Source organism: Zootermopsis nevadensis, unplaced genomic scaffold, assembly GCF_977971745.1.
Source record: "Zootermopsis nevadensis isolate Lab colony 2312 unplaced genomic scaffold, Znev_1.0 Znev_ptg000020l, whole genome shotgun sequence".
In the NCBI taxonomy this organism is placed as follows: domain Eukaryota; kingdom Metazoa; phylum Arthropoda; class Insecta; order Blattodea; family Termopsidae; genus Zootermopsis; species Zootermopsis nevadensis.
In genome coordinates this window covers 7916951-7940500 of record NW_028259152.1, presented here as the reverse complement: position 1 = coordinate 7940500, position 23550 = coordinate 7916951, and the positions used below count along the sequence as shown (strand labels likewise).

Below are 23550 nucleotides of genomic sequence, written 5' to 3'. Positions count from 1 at the left end.
AGGTTTCGAAAAGCACAGAATTTCCTGATTAGCTAAGCAACTTTTACGTTTTCAAGAGAAACCCAGTGCCGTGGAATTTGTTAGCCAGTGAGAGAGTCACTTTATAAGCTGGTCACTAAATCAGACAGTAAGTTGGTTTAACACGGAGGAGAGGAAACGTAAAGAGTTGTAAAACAAAATCACAAATTCTTGAAAAAAAAATATTTTACTCAAAATAAAACAAGAAGTTTCATATTTTAACTAAATTACTTGTGATGTAGCATTCCTTACGACGAGAAGATGAAGCACTCAAAATATGGAGATAGTGGGGTAGTAAACAGAAAAATTATACAAATAAGAACATTTCTTTCAAATTCTCTAAGAACAAATAGTTTCCAAACTTGTCTACAAGAAAATTACTGAAACTCATTCAGTGGAAAATAAATTCTGAATAAACCGCAAGGACACTCTACACAAAACTTACGACAAAGAAAGAGAACACATGTCCTTATAACTAACTAATTAACTTCGTGTTATAACAACTTCCAACCACGCATGGGGAGCATGCGCAGAACCGAAAACATATCCTCTGATGGAATCTGAGCGTTCATCTCTGTCAGCACAAAATCCGTCTTTGGGTTCATGCAGCTGGTTCACAATCCATTGTCAGTAAACTTACAAATTCCGCTAATAAACATATTTGGAACGTAAAACATTTCAACCTTCGTTGAAGGAGTTATACTTGATGTTTTAGAGCTGATTTGTGAACACTCTGTACTGAGAGTCGGACTAACGCGGAACACACGTCATTACACGAGAGTGCGTCGGCAAACAATCCAGTTAATAATGTCATGTAACTTGTTTATAATCTCATATCTGCCATTTCCTTCCCTCACCAGGCTCTCGAATCTGACGTCACAACCTTATTTCCGCATCCGCGCCGTACGAAACTTGAAAATCGATCACAGCTACAGAGACTGCTCGCAGGTGGGACACTTATCTAATGCCCTATGTTCGGGACTCCTCTTTATGGGTACCCAATAACACAAGATCCGTCCACACAACGCTGTGACTCCTTCGACTTACAAGACGTGACATCCTCTCAGAACTTCCTTCAATTTCGGAAAGAGACGGAAGTCAGATGGAACCAAATCTTGGCAGTATGGCAGGTGATTCAGACGATTAAACTAAGGCAGTAAACGTCTGTGGTTGTTCATCGATGCCTTGAGTTTTCGTTCTTGAGGAATGTCAGAACACATTCTTTCAATATCCTACACGTCCTCGACATTTTCAGCGTTCCAAAGTAGCTCAGAAGGCTCGGCTTTGAACTTATTTGGTGCCTGTGTTCTGTTGACTGTCTCTTGCTTTCAGGGTCTAAATACTGCATCCAGCTTCAGTTCCTGGTGACAATGTTGCAAAACAATTTGTCGCTGTAACTTCATATTGCAAAAATTGTCAGAAAACGTTCGTCCACTTCGTTTCAGTTCCTCAGTAAGCATCCGGAAAACCCAGCGCGGAGAACAAATTTCGATTTTCGGGATCAGCAATTATCGCTTGATTTCACACACAGGAATTCCAGGATCGTTTACTGTTTTTTGCTGAATAACCATTATTTTATCATTCCATCTCGTTCTGAGTTTTCCAACTGGAGGTTTTCCATCAAAATCATACATGCAAAACCTTCCTCTATCCTATCGCATTGACATGTCCGTAAATCCATTCGGATCTCTCAGATTTTACCCTTTTAAATACATTACGCAACCTGCATAAACCACGAATATCTTATTTCACACCTCGTACAAGTCGTTAAGAAAATGCGTTCAATTTCGACACCCTTCTAAAGGTTTCGTAACACAGAATATTTTACCGTAAAATTTAAGCCCTACGCCCAACTTTGAGGACCAAAGCTTTTCGGCTATAATGACTTCTTATTCAAAACGTATGCAGCCATCTTTCACAACTGTAGGACGTGCCCTTCGTCACTCATTCGAGGCACTAAGTAAAATCATATAAATGTGCCTTCTAAAGTGTTAAAACAAGCAATTAATAAAATATGAAGCATCACATATGAGAGGTATTATACAGCCGTAGAGGACTTCACTTTAAAACACGGAATCAGTATTAATTTTTTTTGGTTTGTTTTGACCAGCCAACGTCTGAGATTCAGACTTAATTCAATGAACACAACGTATGAGTTTCCATACGCAAACCCGACACTGTTTGTCTGTGCACTCAGATCTTGCGGCCAACTCTGGAGTTACCCACAACAAATCTAATTAAAAATTGTTGTTAAAAAACTCTTGCATAAAAGCTTTTAAAAACTCCTTTCATTTAACCTCTGAATACATACACAATTAGGTTAGTGTTCACAATAACATTAATTCTATCGGACAAAGGTTAACTGGGGAGAGGGATCAATTCCGTCCGCTTCCACTTGGAAGTCATCCATCCCCCGTACCCTCACGTGTTCCCAGTATTAGCGACATGGACTTCAAACAGGACGATCGCACTTCTGGTACATCAAGGCGAAACCGTACTTTGCTACAGCAATTAAAGAAACTAAAAATAAACTCAATCCCAGATCAGCCGAGTGCCTAGTCAGTGACAAATCGCCTTACGTAAGACCGAGAGAGTACAGTTCTGCTTGGTCAGGGCTACCGTACGCCTCATAGGGTAAGAAATTATTGTGGAGCTAATGGCGGAATGTTGTAAATCAGGAGAAACCGAAGAACTTGGTGATTACCCTGCTCCAGTGCCACTTCTTTCACCACGGATCTCACACGAACTCAGCTGTGAGAAGCGGCGTCTGGCCGACCGAGTTACCCGGTCTGTTTTAACATATTGCCCTTAACAGTGCGTTGGTTCTGTACAATAGAATCTTCCTTGGCAGCCAATCTTCTTGCATGCGTTGTGCTTATTCTAATGATTTTGTACTGTGTTCGTTTATTCCTTCTTCCTCAGTTTCACTTGAACTCCTCTTTGCAAGACGCTCTACTCTTTCTTCATTTGTTTTGCTGAGGTTTTCTCGGAACCAAAGTATGAATGAGATTAAGACAACACGGAATGGCAGACATTCCTATGTCACAAATATTGTGTTATTGACATATTTAGGATAAGTAGTGTAAATTTATAATACCTCAAATTCTGTCATGACCACTTCATTCTACATTCTTTCTAATTTATTATTCACCATCATTCTCCGCCCGACGCTACTTTAAGCGTCGTTATACAAATTATAAATAAAAGAACTTGCTTGCAACTGCAAACATATTCCAGCGGTAGCAACACTGATGTAGAAAGTTCAGGATTACGAGGTCTGGATGGTTCCCAATAGCGTCAAGTTCATATCAAATTTCGTGAAAATCAGTCAACTGATTAAGAAATCGAACGGGGGGAGGGAATATATACAAGAAACAGCACAGTGTTGTAAATCTGCTTTATTTTTCATTAAGAAATAGAACATAGGCTAAATCAAAATGAAGACGGTTACGAACCAAGCAATATATTATTAAGTTTCCTGTAGTTTCGTACAGAACTAAAGCCCTGCACCATACGCGGTTGTCGTGATGGAGGCTGCTGCCAATTCGACTCCCGTCACAGATTTCAGTCCTCGGGGGAATCTCAGCCAATACACTCGACATGTCACCAGTTCATCTCTTGATTGCTACGGACGCGAACTTCACAATCTCCTGAATCATATTCATACTTCGAGTACTCCTAGGCGTGCCAGAAGGAACAGGCCACATCCCATGATTCCTTGCAAGTGATCCATATTCATCACGAACAATAACGGAAAGACGTTCTTTAAAAAAATTCATTTACTGCAGACACAAATCTACTACACGACCTGAAGTTCTCATGGTGGCGAACATGAATATGGCTGTCCTCTGGGTTTTATAAATACTGAGTTTTGCCCTACATTGAATATTGTGCCAATATGCCACTAACTCCTTTAACTTCACACACTCGTACATTTAGTGTCGCTTTGCTGGATGAAATTCCAACTGAAATGTTTGAAACGAAATGCGAAAAAGCTATTTCTCAGTTAAAAGGTAGCATGGAAAGATGCGATAATGGATTTAAAATTCATGATTCTCAGAATGTCTGTGCCAATGGATAGTTTGGTTCACAACAGTCATGTTGGATTTTTCCCATTTTCGGAGCTATTTTTTAAATGAACGATATTTCGGTAATTAGGTATTATCTCAGCTCATGGAACTTGTCATTGTACCTATTGACAAAACTTATTATTTTAATTTTCGAGGTTAGCACACAAGCTCAGTATGCAAAGGAAATCAGGCTCAACTCTAACTCTTATCGCTAATGTCGAAAAACAAACAAAACAAGAATTTATGAGAAAAACTTAGAACGTCATCTTGCTTTATAGTGCTTCAGTCTGTAAATGTGACAAGCAATAATTATAATTTAATAATTACATTTATTTGTTATACATTTATACGCATAATTTCTGTTAATAATAATTCAGTCTACGTGAAATGTGCTACATTTGACCTCAAATTATTGCATCGTCACCATATTTGTAACTCTGAACATAACGAAATGTTCTATTCAAAATCGTTGCTATATGAATTATCCATTTCCATACACAATTCGACATATCCAGTATTTCGTTATTTATAATCGTCAAATCAAGAGACACCATGAAGACAAGCGTAATCTGCTTCGAAAATCTTAATCCATAGCATATTTCTTGTTGCTGCAGTTGCTAAAGTAAGTGGCACTTCCACATCAGAAGTTTGCACAACTGCCATGTTAGTACTGATATTAGGAAACTGACAAGCGTAAATGTAATATGACCTCTACTGGAACGATATCTACACCAAGCTCTTCAAAAATAAGTCGACTCATTCAAGACGTATGTTGAGGAAATACAAGGACATTTGATACAATAAGTCAACTTTTTATTACAGAACAAATAAGTAGCTTCCCTCAACTGGAACGAAATTTTTGAGCCAGTTGAATGCAGTCCACGCATTCTCGCCATGTTTACCTGTGATCCATTTTGCAATTATTCTCGCATCTGAACATATCTCGCAAGTAGCCTCTTCCCTTCATATATCACGATTAAAGCTGTGTGCATATCTTATCTCCCCCATGCGTCCTACTATCCTTGCCCATCCCGATCTCCCTGAGTTGATCGCCGTAATAATATTTGATAAATAGTGCAAGTTAAAAAGATTCTCAGAATTAAGTAACAAATCTACCAGAAAACGACAATCACGTCTAGGTAAAAGATTGAAATGAAAGCCTCGTGCGAGCGCATATTAAATACACCCTAGGCAGGCCTAATAGAGAAAGTCCAATATACATTTACATTACAAAAATTCATATCGACAACACAAATTAGTTTAACGAAACACATACTTATTGTTATTGACTTTAAAAACACTCGCCCACATGCGAAATAAAATCCTTGATGCGCTATCAGGCCCTAAGTGTTTCAGTACTGATATTTACGTGCAAGATAAATTAAACACGAGGCAGTTAAAAGCGACACGTCCACAGGTGACTCATAAAACAAAATAGTGCAATGTAAAACGTGCGGAGTCTCTTCGTCTTAACTCTGTTCCCCTGCCATATTTTAAACGTAACACAAAGCCCAGAGATTAAACTGCTGACGTACTACTTATTAATGTTACAATCTCTTCCGATTTCAACTAAATCATGCTTCAAGAACGGTCTTCACTAGGTGGTTTCCAGCGCTCCAATATGAAGCCTTCCGGCGAAACTAGACTTATAATTTAAAAAAATAAAACAAACATTGCAGCAGACATTTGGTACTAAATAACTAACTCCCTGTTAGCAAAACCCGCAGGTCCAACACCGACAAGAATAAAGCGCGGCAACGGCCACGATCCTGAGTAAACTCCATCCATTGTCCATCTTCTCAGCCCACCTCCTTCTTGGTCTGCCCAGTGGTCGTTTTCCAGAAGGATTCCCTACCAAAACACTGTATGCACCCCTTGTCTCCTCCTATGCTTGCTACGTGTCCAGCCCATTGGATCTTCCTAGATTTCACTATCCTCACTATACAAAGTTATTTTGTTATTGTTGTTTCCAGATACTTAAACTTTTATACATTTTCAAAAGATGTGTTACTTATAATTATGTTCCGCCGTTGATGCTGGTGTTTATCACGTATTATGAACGTGATCAATTTAATTATGGGCCATCTCATCAGGGAAAGTCCAAGCGTGCATATGGATATTAAGATGTGGGAATGTTGTGTTGATGCTATGCAGGATATTCAGTTGAAATGACGTATTTAAATAATCAAAGAATAAATCCATCAATCAGTTCGTAACTCCAAATATGTTTCTCACCACCACTCTGCTCTCTCAAACAACCACATCCCAATCCCACGTTCTTCGTTCAGCGCGAGAGACCAAGTTCTGCATGTATATGAAGCAACAAACAAATTACTCTTTCATACGTATTTAATCTTTAAGAGTTTAGTCAAAGGATTATGAACTTAATAACAGCAAGAATTCCCCGGATTCACCAGCAGAATGCACGAAACCATGTAAGGTACGTCGAGTGTTGTTACGAACCCAAAGATCACCACAGTTCTATTTCCCACCAGACACGGAGTCTAATTAGTATATTGTAATTCGAAAGGCTATAGCAGGCTAATACCTCATTCAGCCTGCAACATTGGGGCTTAGCATTTAAATGCACATCTTGGTGCTAACCCAGCATCGTACTCCATTTCCCTTACGTCTCTTCTTAAATCGAGATTACGTCTGTCTATAGCTCACGAGAGTTTGAAATGTCAGTTAAACATTATCCCTGTGCCTATGTACCACATATTGATTATGTTGATAATGTTAATTACTTAGTAAAAACATCCACACACACACACAAACACACACAAGACTAGTGTTTGTCTAATAGGCTGATAGGCTAGTTTCTTAAAAAAACAAAATTTTCTTCCTGAGACAACGCCGAGAAATTGCTGAATTTACTACGTCGAAAATTAAGCATAGGAATATCCAAAACATTTTATTCTTCGTAGAAAAAGTAGCAGGGCTACATATAGTTTCACACGTTATGAAGATCTTAATTTCAAACAGCTGAACACTACTTAATAGCATTACATTATAACATTATAAGTCAATCTCGGACCGCCCGTCCTTAAGCCCCAAACTCACAAAAGACGTGCCACAGAACATAAGATTGAAAATATTTAGTCTGGAGAGCATACAAAACATCCAAAGATGTTTTAAGCCCGGAATGAAGCTATAGGAGGCTGAAGAAAGTTGTTTAATAAAGAGCTTCATAATTCGTAATCATCACCAGATATATTTATTTGACCTATTAGAATGATTATATGGAGGGTGAGATGAGTGGGTTATGTGGCATGCACAGAAGAGATGAGATATGCTTACAAAATTTTAGTCAGAAAATCTTAAGGAACAGACCATTAGATAGAACTAAGTATCATTTGAGGATAATATTAACACTAATATTAGAAAAATAAGGTACGACATGACTGAAGTGATTGAGGTGAGGTTTCAATGCGTGCATCCGTGAGCACAGTGATGAAATCTCGGGTTTCATAAAACCAGAGAATGTATTGCATACCTTAATGACTACTAAATGCTCTAGAAGGGCATTTCACCATCGAGGAAGTAGAAATTTTATTGTAGCAGGGCCAGTAATGTACGAGACATTCATGGGCCATGACAGACCTGGCCGAGGAAACAGGACTGAACACTGAAATAAGGAACAATTTCGTCGCATTTAGGGCTAACCTAGTGATTAATTATGTTTTCCAGTCTGTTATGCCCCGTAGTGTAGTCCAGTGTACGCACAGTCTGAGTGGCGTTGCGCCGGCCCCGTAATCCCGGCGTCTACTTAATTTAGCTTCGCTTTTATGTACTGTAATGCCAAAATTGAATTACGTCACAAAACTAGAGCTGCCCCGTGAACTAATTATCGAGCCGGCAGTGGCAGGCGAGAATCGAAAAAGATCGATATACAGCACTCGTTCTTCTCTGCGTTTCCTTTCTCACTGCAACAATTTTACGCTAGTACTTTCAAACACAACCTTACACTGGAGACACAATAAATTATATGATAAATAATAACCTTCTTCAACAAACAGACAGTTCTGACATGTATTTAAATATAATATTTCCTGTTCTCGTACAAGTGTAAATTTTTTCATAGTAAGGGAAGAACGTATACTGAAGGTGTCTGAGACGGATACTAAAGAGATTATTTGAACCTAAACTGATCGATTAAAAGCATCATACACTTTACTCTCTCCAAATATTATCATAATGAACAAATGAAGAACGATGAGGTGGCAAGGCTTACAGCAAGCATGGCACCTGAGAAACGCCTAGCAATTTTGGCCAGAAGACCTAATGGGAAGACAACACTTGCAGCATCTGGGCATACGAGGTGAGAGGACAGTGTTACAATTGTGTCTGGATGCATCTATCTGAGAATACAGCTCAATTGCAGGCTCTTGTGAACACTCCCGTTCCATGAGAGACTGCTCTCCTGCAAAACAGGTCGCTTAGCTCTGCTCAACAGTAAACTTCTTCCTGTATCGAAGTACCACGTCATGAAGAAATACTCGTCACGCTGGACTTCGACTGTAGACACACGTAAGTGGTCAGCTATAAGTTCCGGCAACTTTATCCCTGTCACTAAATGGACAGCAAACTGGAAGAATTCCAGAGCCATTGTAGAAGAGGGGGAAAAGACAAACGCCCGTGTTATGGCCTGGAACTAAACCCCGGTCATCCATATCTTCGGCAGTTACTATATTCTTTCTTCTATTCCTGCTTAAGCATGACTCTTCTGATTAAAATGTATTGCCTCTGTCAGCGATAGAATGCACGAATATCTGTACCATTATTTCTCTATACCAACAACACGGAACAAATTAACATATCGATAATTCTCTGTACTTTAATTATTATAAGGTACAGATTCGAAACTCTATAGAGTCACTGTCGCTTCGGACTTAGCTTATTCGTGGTTTTCCAAACAAACGCCACAATGATACCTTGAAATATGTTACGATCGCCTCCTTTTTGATATTTGCTCTTCACAGTTAACGATGATTTTATGTCGTTTGACGCTATATAATTTATGAAATTCAAAAGCCGTCATTAAACAGTCTGATGATCGATCGCTCGCCAACGGGTTAGTGTAGGAAGTAAACAAACAAGTCCAATGAGGGATAAAAATCTCAAAGAAATTCTGTTCTCCGTACTTTCATCTTTACGTCATATCAATAGTGGTTGCCTACTGTTTTTTCTCAGTACTCTCCACACACATGAATTTCAGTTCTGTCTGCTGGATCTGTAGAGTATATTTTGAAATAATGTTTCCAGGAAGGTTTGACTATGTATTTCCTGTAAATCGTCTGAAACAAGAACCTGTACCACTGTTGCACAAACGAGTGTCTCGCCCATTTCGTCACTCTATGTTTTCGAAATCAGCTGCCTCCCAACACTGTCTCTGGTTCGAGGTCTATCATTAACCGTTATCTCAAACCCCAGAGAAATCACGACCAAAACTAGGAAGCAAACATAAAATGGTGATTATACAACACATGTGCTCATGGGAAATTGTCAAAAAATCTACAGAAAGTATTGCTATTTTTCATAACTCACTGACCTGTGTGTTCATTTATTGCAGATACAAAGTTACTGTTGCATTAGTAACCGCGCTACAGATACGCAACTGAACACAGAAAAAAATTAGCCTACTTTCCCTTGAATTAAGTTAAATAACCACCGTACCGAAAAATGTTTCAAAACGATAATAGGGTTTATAAAGCCGTAAGTACGTTGAACGATGAGCCGTGTTAGACGCGTCTCTAACTCTGTGAAGCGCCTAATACAACATCTCTCCGTCTGCCCGTTCTTACGCATGAAATAATTCGATAACAGATCAGTGATTTTGATTACATTTTATCCTGGATAATTTTACGAAGAAATGTCGACCCATTTTAATTTTCATTTGTTTGGACAATTCTACGGGCTAATTTACTCAAGAGTATAAAAGCCATTCTATATGTAAATAGAATCTTCATTTGCTTCTGCAAAACAATGCAATAAAAAACAAAAGAAAGTTTTAATTCATTTAGTCTACCTTCAAATAAGATTTATTTTATTCCGTTAAATTAATGCTCTAATATATGATACGACTTCGAAGCATATATTAAAAGTTATGTATATTTAATTTTATTATATTTTGTGCAATAACACTCAACGCCGAAGCGTTAGTAGGTCTATTCATTACTTATTCCTCATTGTTTATTCATGCACAATACAGCTTTGACTTCTTGCTGCAACTGCAGTTCTGTTGTAATCTTAAAAGCGTTGATGTCACCGTGTCATTTACAATTCCCTCTTCCAAATGCGCCTGTAAAATGTGCACTGTGCAGCCTGCTTTTAAAACTTTGAGCCTAATGTAAAATTGTGGTTGTAATTGAACCGTATGAATCACAATTAAAAGTCGGGAAACATTACAGCACCAAATTTCGTCGAAATAAAATTAGTTTTGGAGATTAATCATGCAGACAGACAATATATTCTCACTGCGCGTGTATTTTATGTACATTTCATGGACTTCATATAAATTCCACTATTTACTTCACGGTACAAGCGCTTCCTTGATCATTTTGTAGCCAAAAATTTCTTTGCAGCTGGCCAATGACCCTGTTCCATTTTATAAATGTACACCTGCCTGAAAACTGGCCTTGCGTTTATAGCTACATGTCAAATGCCCTTTCCACGCGACTTTTCAAGTAAAATACAAAATCTCCTCCCCCCCTTCCATGCCTTCTACGTGTTCTGCCAGTCTCAATTTCACTTTGTTTATGAGTAAACTTCATACATCGTGACGTTTTCTTCTTTCCAGTAACTTCGTATCTTTAGATCCAAATTTTAGCCTATCCTCCGTACTTTGCTGTGAAACATGCCTATTTTCTTCGCTCAGAGCGATAGACCATGTTTCGCAACCACAGCCTTCGTCTTGCACTTCTCATTTATTTTAGTGGCTGCTCGTCCCGATTTCAGGTCATTTTGATAGAAACTATTACAGAGCGCTTTTGCTACCATGACATGAAATGCTGAGAATATGTGGGCCTAATAAAGAGGATGTAGAATGATGCATGAGAAATTTCATAATTTGTATCTTTCACTATTTTACCGACGTTAAATCAATAACGATGAGATGGGTGGGACATTTAGCACGCACACACAAAATATAAGAAATGCATACATTTTCGTAGAAGAATCTAATGGTAAGAGACTTCGGTATAGATGACACGATGTTACTAAACCCTTTGAAGCCGACGTTCGTCTAAATAACAATTAAGAATTCAGACCATACCTCAAAGAAAACACCGCACTTCCCATCTTAAAGATCAATTGTTAATTCTGTCGGAGAAAATAATTCCTGTTTACAATGAGAATCAAACGAAACCCTATACACAAAATGAAATGTTGTCAACAGTTGAAGCAGGTGAGACATGTTGGTACCACTGGTTACAGGACTGAGCGGGTGTGGACTGGATTTATCCGGCTCAAGACTGGGATGCAATGGCGGGCTTTTGTGAACATGATACTGAACATCCGGGCTCTATAAAAGCTGGGAATTTCTTGACGAGATGAGTAACTATCAACTTTCAAGAAAGACTCTGCACCATGGAGTTATACGCCTGTAATACCGTCTGGAAACATGACCTACGTGTGAACGCTTGCAGCCAACATGTCAGCTTTAAGCCCACCTGCTGATCGGATTATCGTGAGTTTTTATATATAAAAAAAGGTCTTCTACCTGAACACAATGGCGGATGGATTCCAATTTTCATCATCCCACTATACAAGCCAGAAAATTACACTTCTTACCTTGCCCCGATCCTCCCCTGGTTTTTCCCATCTCAACCCCATCCCTCCCTCTCCCAAACCCCATTTCTTCAGTATCGCAGGTTCAAAGTCATCTAGCCCAGTTTATCTTGGCTCGAGCTTGTTCAAAAGTTATTCGGATTCGGAGACTGGCTACGGGCTGGACCACCAGGATAGGATTTCCGGTGTGGACGAGATCTCTTCTCTATTCACCAGCATTGTGTCCAGTCAGACCAGTTTTGTGGCTCCACTCATTCTCCTAGCAGATGGTTACAATAGGCTTATTCCCGGAGTAACAGAGCATACAAATGAAATCACCAACTTGTAGTGTTAACGTAAATGTGAGCAGTTTAACCATCATACTTAATGGAGTGGAACTTGGGCACAGAGGAAAATTTTAAGTTTACCGACATCCAATTTCACCGAAATCTTCGTGTTTAACAATTGTATTATTGTGAATTGTATATCTTAAGAAAATATATAGAAATTACTACGGGTTAAAATGACTTTTACTTTATTTATTCTGTTATATTTACGTATAGAGCTCGACTTGTATCCTTATGGTGGTCAAATAATCGAGGTTAAGATGGGCTGCTTATCTAGTTCTGATAGGGAAAACGAGATCTGTATTCCGAGTTCTGATGAGGAAACCTCTTTAAAAACAACCACATCGGTTCAGTGACTAATTGACTGATAGCCTGATGTCGGTATACTGGGGTGCCACGAGGTCATATGACTGTTCATCAACGTTTCAGAGGAGCACTGCTCTATCTTTTGCACCTGACCCAGCTTTACTACCTGCTGACTCGGAAAATAATGTTTTCCACTTGGTTCATACACAGTTCTATCTATCCTCCTCACCCCACGGTCCTGATTGGCCAATACCCCTGCTATTATCGTTTCCTAGCTCCACTTTTCTGAACCCTCTTCACTTCAGTCGTGAAGATGGATGCAAAATGTTTCTCCGAAACGATGGTATATAACCAAGAGACCGTACGGGAAAACAACCCCTAAGACCACCATCAACCACTTTCTTTTTATTTCTCTAATTTTAATTTTTACACATATGATAAACCACAGCAGTACATTTTAAACAAAATCCTTTAAAATTCCCATTCAGAAAGTTTCCGATTGGAGACCTAGAAGAAATTACCACTGATGTTCTATACACGACAGTACACACAAAGATTTTTAAAAGTATAATTCATGAAACCCAAATTTAAATACAAATATTACACACGTATAAGTTGGGAGGATAATGTCAGGCGGGATCTATGGGAGATAGGAGTCGAAGGAGACTGGATTTTGTTTTTTGTTGGGCTTTAGTTAATTCGGTGATGAACCTTCAGGTTCGGTAAGCCATCTAGTTAGTTACATTCTAATATAACTCTTTATGACATGGTACGTAAATTTATCACACTGTAATGAGGCATGGCACTTTGGAATATGATACATTTTTATAACTAAAATTATATATACAGGTATTGGCATGTGTAAGTTTTCTAGTACTTACCAAACAGAAGCAGTAATGCAGCATACAGGCATGACACAGCACATTTCTTCATAGTTCCACGAGACATCACTGAAAGTCTTTATCACTATTGCCACCCAAGTCTTCACCAGTATCACGTTCTGCTGTCACCAAAAGTAATAAACTAGGATACCAGTTTTACGATCTTACGTGCGTCTTTCAACGAGCAGGCTGCCAGTGTACTAACGCGTCAGACTTGCATCGAAATGTACCAGGTTCGAACCAAATTCAGTTCTAACACTCGGACATTATTCTGACCTATTCACATCCTCTCATATCGTCTCCTGTTCATCATTCAACGCTACCTAACCTCAGAAGTTTATAGTCTGCAACGAACTACAAGCACGTATTCTTCCATGTCAGTTTGCCCACCTTTCACATTTTCTTCTTTGGTCTATTGTGATTTATCACTCGTACTGACGTTGTCGAACCCAAAAATGACGAAATCGATGCAATTTATTTGTCACTTTTGAAAATAAACGAACCGAGCAGCACAAAATTAATATTATTCTTTCTGGTAGCATTACGGATTTTTCAGTACCAACGTTCACTGGCTCCAAGAGTGCGTTTTAACGTCCACAGGTAGGAACATGTCGATAATCTCTGGAAGTTTCGATAATTCTTAGGAATATTAACAGCAAATTCATTCCGTTCCTCACCTAATCCCTTATGATGTATCCTAATAATAGGACTCAATGTACCTGCACCAGAAGTCCAGAATCAAACCACTTTCCAAGATTCTGTTATATTAGTCCTTTAATCAGATTTTGAGAACCACTACACATTGTAAATGTCAACGTGTTAAACCATAATTTTCTTGAATCCAGTAAGGCCATTTGATATTCCACCCTCAATTAGAGACTATATACCTTGATGGGAAACAACAAACTTCTATAGTAGTGGGCACAACAATCAGATATAAAGAATGACTCCTACAAAATAAGTTGCTGCAAGACAGAACTTTAAAGCATATCATACATAAAGTTGCCACTGTGCTTTTAAGGGATTCAAATTCTGAATATGGTAAAGTGGAACAAGCAGTATCAATTAACTGCATATTTGCATAAACTCTGCGATGGGTATAAGAATGGAACCCACAATTTTGAATGGAGTGACAACAGAATGCTTGTTTTACTCTTAATTATCATATATAATTACTATTATAAAAAATTGGAGTCTGATCTAAAAAGAACATTTATCATTTTGCTGCAATTTCAAAAGTGATACAAAAATTTCTGTAGATGACCACAGATAATTATGATGAACTATCTACTTTACAGTTTAACACTAATACTTCCGAATCCAAAGACAAACATCCATGCCTCGACTGGGAATCAAACCCACGGTCCCAGCGGCCAGGCGCACAAGGTCCATGCCTCAGATCTCGTGGCCACTGCGGCCGGTTCTACAAAATGTTCCATTAATAAAATAACTTAAAGTCAGAATTCTTTGTAAAAACTCACCAGCCAGCCATCATTTAACAACAGTCCACAAGTACAACTACACGCTCCTGGCCTAAAGGGACTGCAGGAAACAATGTAAACTACTTCCACACAGTCTCATAAATTTAAAAACTGGAAGTACAAGACCAAAAGTGGTTTTACACTGAACCAAACCAACTGATTTATGTTCACATCTGTCAACTTCTTTAGTCTGAGACCGGCCAATGCTTTCCTGTTACCTTGCAAAAAGAAAATGCAGATGCTACTCCTGGAAAATAAAAATGCTATTACTGTATTTGTCATCACATCCTACTACAAGGAGTAGGTCTGGAACCTATCTCAGCTTGCAAATACTTTTCCCTTCTATGTTTAAAACAGTCTAGTAATAATTCTATAATTTCCCTTTCTTTGTCCATATTTCAATCACTCTTCCTCTGTGGTCAACATATTAATGCCACATCCTAGGAAATAAACATAATTGACTTTCTCCTACATTTGATGCCAAAGCTCATCTAAATATTTAAACATATAGTCTGTATCTGAAAGAAAACATAAAATTAAACCTGTAACAAAGAATCAGAAATTACAAAAAACAGAAATACGCACAATTTTTGTTCAGTTAACTTCACTTTTAATTAGTAACACAAGAATTCACACACAAAAAAAAATTAGCATAAAACATGTACATGACCTTGAGGCAGAGTTCATTTAAGTTCCTGTACATATGTTGATATATACCTTCATTCTTTATTTTAAACACGTATAAGACAATTGCAACAATACATTTTACACTGCATCACAATTCTTGCTACCCTTAACCAAACCAGGAGGGGTGAGCCAAGCTGGATTTGGGTCCCGATGAAGAGACGTACAAACAACTTTGTCATTCAGTGGCCATATCTGCAAAATAAGCAAATTACTATCAAATTCAACTTACAACAATGTCACTCTTTAATGTTTTAACTAATAAAAGTTAAGTAAAGTTGTACCTGGTACAAACTATGCAGGCACTTGGAGCAAAGGAGGTACTGGTACTTGAACATGACTTACACATCAGATGGGCGTGAGTGTTCAGTGTCGTGCCCCAAATGTGCTTTACCCCCAGAAAAAGACCCCAGTACCTATCAGAAAGGAAGCTTCATGGGCCCCCCAGAGCTAATGCAGATGCAGAGGCTAGAAGAAACATCCTTTTCCCCTGTCAGGGATCAAACCTGAAAACAGTCCTAAGCTACCCCAGCTCCATGTCTTAGTATAAGGTAAAGGTAAAGTTTCTTTGTTATTAATATATAGATGTCTGCAGGTAGACTTTAATTTCAGAACTGTGTGACAAATTCAAAAGCATCAAACTTTACCCCCAAAGGAAGAACCCTTGTACTCACTGAATGGTAGGTTTTGTAGTTCCCTTAACCATTCTGAACACAGTAGTGAACAGAACAAGTTCTGGAACCTTACAAAAACTTTTAATGCCTCTTTTCCTTCAAATAATAAGACCAGCAAGAACTACAATTAAAATCTATCCAGTTCAGAGATCTATTTCTGTGTGACAAGCATAAATTTTGTTAATTTTACCCAATATTATCTCACAGTTACAACATTAGCATCAATATAATTCTTAATATCTCAGAAAAGGCACCAAATAAGTTAGTTGTACATATGTTTCAGGTCTCCATGTAATTTTTGCATATACAGAAATCCAATATTTCATTTAGTTACCATCATCAAATAGAAAGTTACTCAATTTAAGATGGATGTTTGTCAAAGATCACACAACAGTTCAGGACCTTATATCAAGTGGTGCTAGCGTAGCTCCCAACTCGCACATTTGCATGGCTGCCATTGCGGTAATGCACTGACTCCAGCATTCATAAAAATCAGTTACTTCATTTAAAAATGATTAGATAATAAGTCAGGAAAAGGGTACTACACGCCATCTTCGTTATAAAATAAATACAGTACGAAAATACCAAAACTTTCCTACCAGCATATGAAACCTGGCTGTCTACGTGACGCCCATTCACTTTACTGAGCTCTCATCACTCACACCATCCACCATGTCCATTTACTGTATGTTCCCACTTTTCATTTCGGAGCACAAGGAGAATGTAAAAAACTAAATCTCAATCCTTCATCTCCATTATAATATCCATGTGCTTACTAAACAAAGTGCTTATATGTCAGAATCTTCAATTCCTGTGCATCAGACTCTTAAGCATGCTCTAGTTATATATAAAAGAAAGTTTCTTTATCAAGGTTTACCAGCTTTGCAACATAAATGGCTACACTTACAATTTGAGCAGATACTTCAAAAAGAGCGGCAAAATATGACACAGACACATGCAGAATTAAAAGTCTCACTAAGTGAGCGGAAGGCGTCGGCCATTACCTTCAGAATGACAATTTTTTCTACTCTCCAGATTTATTTGATGGCCGGGACACAAAACATAATCAACTACTGTGAAACAGCAACTAGAATCAAATAGGAATGCCATGGGACTCTGACAACAAGACACTAAAATTGAAGTAAAGTGACATACGTGCTAAGATGAGCGAGGTCTTTGAAAGCAAAGATTTGAAAAGACAACAAAATTCCAACATTTTGGACACCATCCATGCCTCCATCACCAGGGAAATATTAATGGAGGTAGAGATGGTTTCTTAAGCACTGGGATTTTGTCCACAAAGGCTTGTTGTTCATGAAGATTTTATTGATTATTCAAATGTAATTAAAAATATTGGACCCTGCTATTCTTGTTCTCTGTTACATGTGCCCTACACATATATCCAAACAGGCAACGTATGTTATGACAATGAAAAGGTTTGCACGAGTTGATATGTTGTTCTACTTTATTCATTTGTCAAGAATTGAGAAGCCAATTTTCTTCTTTATGGTGGAATAACACTGACAAAGGAGCAGGACAGAGTAGTCAGTTTAATCAACTATAAACTGGCACACCGCAAGCAAAATATACACCTCGTGGCACAGTGGATGCAAAATAGAAAGTTACTCAATTTAAGATGTCTGTCTGTTACAAATTCACACATGGGAAGCAGGGGAAAACTGCAAATAAAAAGCACATATGGAGATATAACCCAGTCCTTCCTTGTGCTACTGAATGTTAGTGTCTTATACATCCTTTGATTCATGAAATATGGTGTAGTGGAAGAATCATAAAATCAAAATTCCATGAAAAAAAATTTCCAGTTACATTATACATTCCCACACAGACTCTTTGCCATCTTCTCTTCCCTTCCCCTCTGTGATGTAGCTCATACTTGTAGTTATTTTGCATCCACTGCACGCAGCTTATAAAAGAAAAAAAGCAACTTACTTTTGGAATTCCCACTCCCTGTTATCCAGGGGGCACACTTGTCTTGTCTTGAGCCAGCGAGAGATACAATGGAAGTGGAATGCATGCTGAAACCAATGCAACCATGGAAATCAACACAAAAGACAAGACCTGTGTCAGAGCACATACCGCTTTTTGCAACATGAAGGATTTACATTTCAAGTGGCAAAACTTTGCAAGCAGAATCAATTACTAACTTGACAGAACACAGAAGTTAACAGCACCTCAGTGAGTCAATAAATTACATGCCCATTATGGAAATCAAAAGTACCTTACAATGTTCATAAAAGTTTGCCACTGGACCTTATTCTGAGCCAAATTAATCTAGTCCAAAACTTCACAGACCCTTTTAAGATTCAATTTCCCACATCCATGAACATGTATTCCAAATAGTCTCTTCATTTTAGGTTTTATAGTTAAAATTTTGTATGCATTTCTCATCTCTCTAATGCATGCTGCTGTCTCTACCCAACCAATTCCTTCTTGATGTGACCACCTTAATAATATTTGGAAAAGAGGTTATTCTCTTATCCAACCTAAAGACTGAATAATCACAAGCTACAACATGTTTATGACTGTTTATTTAATATGTCCACACCTACACAAACTATCTGGAATTCATCTCCTCTATCCGCAAACAGAGAGCATGCCATGGTAACTATCCCTGCTAGCCCCACTGAAAACCAATCACTGCATTGTTGTTCTGAAGTTCCTACATTTCTACTGACTGTTTTCCTTTATTTTGTAAATTCAGGTACAAGCACAACAACTGAAAGGTCCTATAATGTGAAAAGCTATCAAGATCTACCAAAGAATCTCATCCCATACTAACAGTTTACCCCCTTTCTGAAATACTTGGACTGCTTTAAATCAGCAACCCCTCACTGCACATTGGACAAGAATAAGTAATTTTTATATGTCTAGGTGAGATGAATTTTAATTTTTGTTAAGCTGTTCATAACAGCCTACAGTTTCCTTATATTTTGAAACAAACATAAAGTTCAATTGGTTAATGATCTTCACGGAAATAATGGGTTTATCCTAAGAATCACACAAAAAGCATTAATGCACTCCATCAGCAAAATGCAGAGTTACTGATTGTTAATGTAGGTCATATGTACAGATACCATTAGGTTTTAAAAGGTTAGTCTAAAAGGCAAAGACTTATGCATATGACATATTACAATGTGGTAACCATTTGCATTTTGACATGTTACAAATTCTTAGTCCAACAACAGTACACAAAACCTAAAATCAGAGACAGGCATGCGATCACAATACTGTAATATTCCATATTTGTTAGACTAAACTTATCCACAATCTGAAACCCACATACTGTCATCCTTAATGTATGCATACAGTTTGCCATATTTATAGTTAAATTCTTCTCAATATTATAAAATAAACTTCCAGATTATGCACATCTACATATGCTTCCAGTTACTATCCCAAATATGTATAAAATTACCATCACAAATATATTAGTGGTGTATTTAAACTTGTCAACAATCCCACTTACACACACATCCAAGCACACACATACACACACAATTGTGTTGATTTCACATGGAACCAGTTGATCTACAAAGCACTAATGTAACACACGAACAATTTAAAAAAAAAATTGGAAAAATATGTTACTACTGCACTATAAAATGAGGATACTTGCTCAAATAATATTCAAGTTGTGAACAATCACAATAAACATAAACCAAGAGGATTTTCAGCAACCAACTACTACTACTACTTACATTGCAGACCCCCCAGGCAACAGTACATTCCTCACTTGTGGCAGATGCTTGGTTTGCCTGGCACTCAATGCAAAGATCCATTATGTGATTACGGCAAATGGCACAATTGTCCACCACAATGTCTGTCAATACAATACACATATGCAATCATCCTCACAAGAAAGTATTACAAACTACAAAATGTGGTACATAAATCAGGAGGTAGCCATGGAAGAAATAGGATATTAGGCTATACAAGACAACACAAAATTTTAAACTGTGTAACTATCTACAGAATATGTTTTATTTTTATTTGATATTTATTTAGCAATGCTGCAAGTAGCTCTCACCATATATCATCGAATATACTGATAATTAATTAGAAAGGATGTGGAAACAACCTAATTCAAGCTAATATCCCAGTATTTGACGGAGGGACTGAGGAAAAATACGACAAACCTCGGTTAGGGATAACAGGTCTGACATTGATTTAAACAACAAAACCTTTCAGACACGAAGCCGGAGTGATAACCGCTCGGCCGTGACGTTCGGTAACAAACATCTAACCTGTACGCATTTATTTCTGTGAAAACCAAATTAAAAAATTACCACCTAATACGCACTGGTTTAGCAAAAACTTACCCCACGCCCACAAGGCAACAGCATTCCACTGTAAAGAAAGAAACAACCATGTGAATTTTCAAAATTAATCATAAATGTAAATACCTACTGTACAAGTGGCATCGGTAAAAAAAGAGCATTAAATACAAAAGTAACTGAAATAAATCAATAATTACCTTCTTCACTTCAAACCGTTTCTTTTCCCCCTTTCCACTACTTGATGTGGGTAATTCAATTTCTTCGTCATCTATATCCATTGCTGACGCCATTTTAATAATTGTACGCAGCGAACACAACCGACCAATGGGAAACACTGCTGATCCCCGTTGCCACAGGGAATACCAACAGCTGCTGAGTACGAGTACCAAAAATGTTGTCACAAGAGAAGTAACTTTCCTCCTCGCTGTTCAAACTGTAATTTTAAACCATCCTTAACAATCTTGAGCACTGGCAATAAACAATTTAATCAAAAATAAAATAAAATGGAGGTCTGTATCACAAATTTCTAATAGCACAAAAGTATCTCGTCCACCAAGCACTACTTTTACAAGCTATTCATAGCTGTTCTTTCCGATTGTTGACGTCAATATATATATTACTAATACAACAATACCGACGAAAACTATGTCGTTAACAATTATTGTTTACTCCATAAAGGAATTGTAACCGGGCATCCAACTTTAGTTTAGTTTTCTTAATTAATTTTGTTACAGAATGAAGTGCATTTCAGTTTATTCGGACAATTATACAGCACACAGCTTATTAATAAATATAAAACGAATTCTTTGCAGCTCGCTCAAAATCTCTAACAAAGTTCATGGATCAAGAAATCTAAAGTGATAGAATTATCTTTCGTAACAGAGGCCCCATTTATTAACCATTTGATGTCGAAGCTCGTCTAGATATCATTGGAAAAATTCAGTCCGTACCTCACAGAAAACACTACACTTCACCATTACAAAGAACAACCGGTTAATGCATTTAAAGGACATTATTACTCTTTACCCTGAGAATCAAACGAATCCGACAAATGCATAATGAAAAGCTACTGACTGTTAAAGCAGGCAAGTGGTATATATACTTGCCACCAGGCTTTCAAGGGTTTAGACAGTTTCATCGAGAATTTCGGCTACTAACCATGTCTTGTTGCTTTAGAAATTCGAATCCCACACTGTTTAACGGAATTCTTTTATTATAAATGATGCCGTAAACAAACAGAAGTCAATGGAATAAAAAATTGAATTTGTGTTAGAAAGAAGATGAGCCTAATTCTCTTCCAAGAGTTCACAAATGTAAATGAACCCTGTAAATGTTATAAGCAATAATAATAATAATAAATAGGATGCCCTTATCTCACTCTTTCTTCCACCGTCAAAATAAAATGGAGAGAGTAAAGGACAGTGTCAAGAATTTCTTAGTAATTCACAGAAGATAAGTACTTTGGTTATTGTGAAAGACTTTTAGAAGCACAAAAGTATCTCTTCTGCAACACACTTCTCCTACAAGCGATTCACAGCTCAGTTCTTTCAACACTGACGAAAGCGGATTGTTGACGCGACAATGCCGAAGGAAACTATGACGTAACAATTAGTAAAGGAATGGAGTGCAATACGGTTTATTCAGTCTATTATACGGCATGCTCGGTCAATATTGTTGCAGGTGTGGTTTAGAAATTCCAATACTTCTTATTACATTGTTGTACACGCAGGTCTTCATATAAAATGCAGGCACCTGACTGTCTGCCCCGCACTCAGCTCAGATCACCTGCCCGTCCTCGTCGACACCACGTGCCGATCGTCCTTTCAAAACATGCCTGATCGCCCGGACTTCGCGAGAATGGACTGGTCTGCATTCCAGGCTTGCCTCGAAAGCAGACTACCGGGGAACCCCGTGGTAAACGACGAGGAAGAAATTGACAAGTGCGTCGAGGAGCTGACCAGTGCTATCCTGGAAGCCACAGCAGCGTCCGCTCCCAAGCTTCGACCCCGCATTGACAGGCGACCGCTTCTACCCGCTAGTATTCGAGATGAAATACGCCTGAAGAACCGGCTGAGGAGGCGATGGCAGGTCACAAGAGACCCCGCTCTTAAGACCCAGGTCAATCGACTCCAGAGATCGGTGACCTATCGTCTCAACGAGTGGCGGAACGAACAGTGGAGCGACACGCTCGAATCCTTGGACTGCGAGGACCAGTCGCTTTGGAAAATGACCAAGCGTGTGATGCGAGTCCCCACTCCGTCGCCCCCCTTCTTAGTGATGGGAGGACTGGCTCTCTCGAACCTCGAGAAGGCAGAAGCCCTAGCCGACAGCCTTGAGGTCCAGTTCCAGCCGGTAGACTACCCGTCGGACCTGACTACAATTGACATGGTTAACGAGGTGATGCGAGCATACGAGTATGCCCCTGTAAATGAACCAAAATTAACCAGTCCATCTGAGGTCGCCCAGGCCATCAAGGGACTCAAGCTTGGCAAGGCTCCGGGCCCCAACGGTATACCGAACAGGGTCCTGAAACATCTTCCACGACGCGCGGTAACCTTTCTCACGAAAGTGTTCAACGCGGTCCTTCGCAGGCAACACTTCCCCTCGGCATGGAAACACGCTCGAGTGGTGTCCATACTGAAGCCGGGGAAGGACCCCACGCTACCTTCTTCCTATAGACCCATCAGTCTTCTCGACACGGTCGGCAAACTCTGCGAGAAAATCCTACTAACGAGGGTCCTACACGAGGTCAGTGAACGCGGGCTGCTGCGCGACGAGCAGTTTGGGTTTCGACCCAGACACAGCACATCGTTACAGCTGGCTCGCCTCGTCGAAAGGGTCAACAGAAACCTTGATGAGAAGCGGCTAACCGGCGCGGTTTTCCTGGACGTGGCCAAAGCCTTCGACACAGTCTGGGTCCAAGGCCTCCTATACAAACTGACCGTCCTCAACTTCCCGTCGTACTTGGTAAAAACCATCTCTTCCTACCTCGCTGACCGGACATTCCAGACATCCTTCCAGTCG

At 38.8% G+C, this 23550-nt stretch overlaps 1 protein-coding gene and 1 long non-coding RNA gene across 3 annotated transcripts in view; both read right to left on the bottom strand.

Annotated features, from left to right (window-relative positions):
- LOC110832452 (uncharacterized) overlaps positions 1–13975 on the bottom strand; it is a 191723-nt gene extending 177748 nt beyond the window's left edge. The window contains exon 1 of the long non-coding RNA XR_015535885.1: positions 13390–13975. This is a non-coding gene — a long non-coding RNA (uncharacterized LOC110832452). The remainder of the gene's footprint in view (positions 1–13389) is intronic.
- Positions 13976–15572: 1597 nt separating this feature from the next.
- Positions 15573–21835, bottom strand: Roc1a (Regulator of cullins 1a). Of its 2 annotated transcripts, none has more exons than XM_022069472.2 (5): positions 21685–21835; positions 20724–20959; positions 20569–20596; positions 19948–20069; positions 15573–15749 (listed from the first exon to the last, which is right to left on the bottom strand). In XM_022069472.2, exons 2-5 carry the CDS (start codon positions 20814–20816, stop codon positions 15636–15638), a joined length of 357 nt encoding a protein of 118 aa, XP_021925164.2. In that variant the 5' UTR covers positions 20817–20959; positions 21685–21835; the 3' UTR covers positions 15573–15635. The 2 variants fall into 2 exon arrangements, with proteins under 2 accessions (XP_021925164.2, XP_021925165.2); XM_022069473.2 differs by lacking the exon at positions 21685–21835 and adding an exon at positions 18179–18264.
- Positions 21836–23550: the final 1715 nt, after the last annotated feature.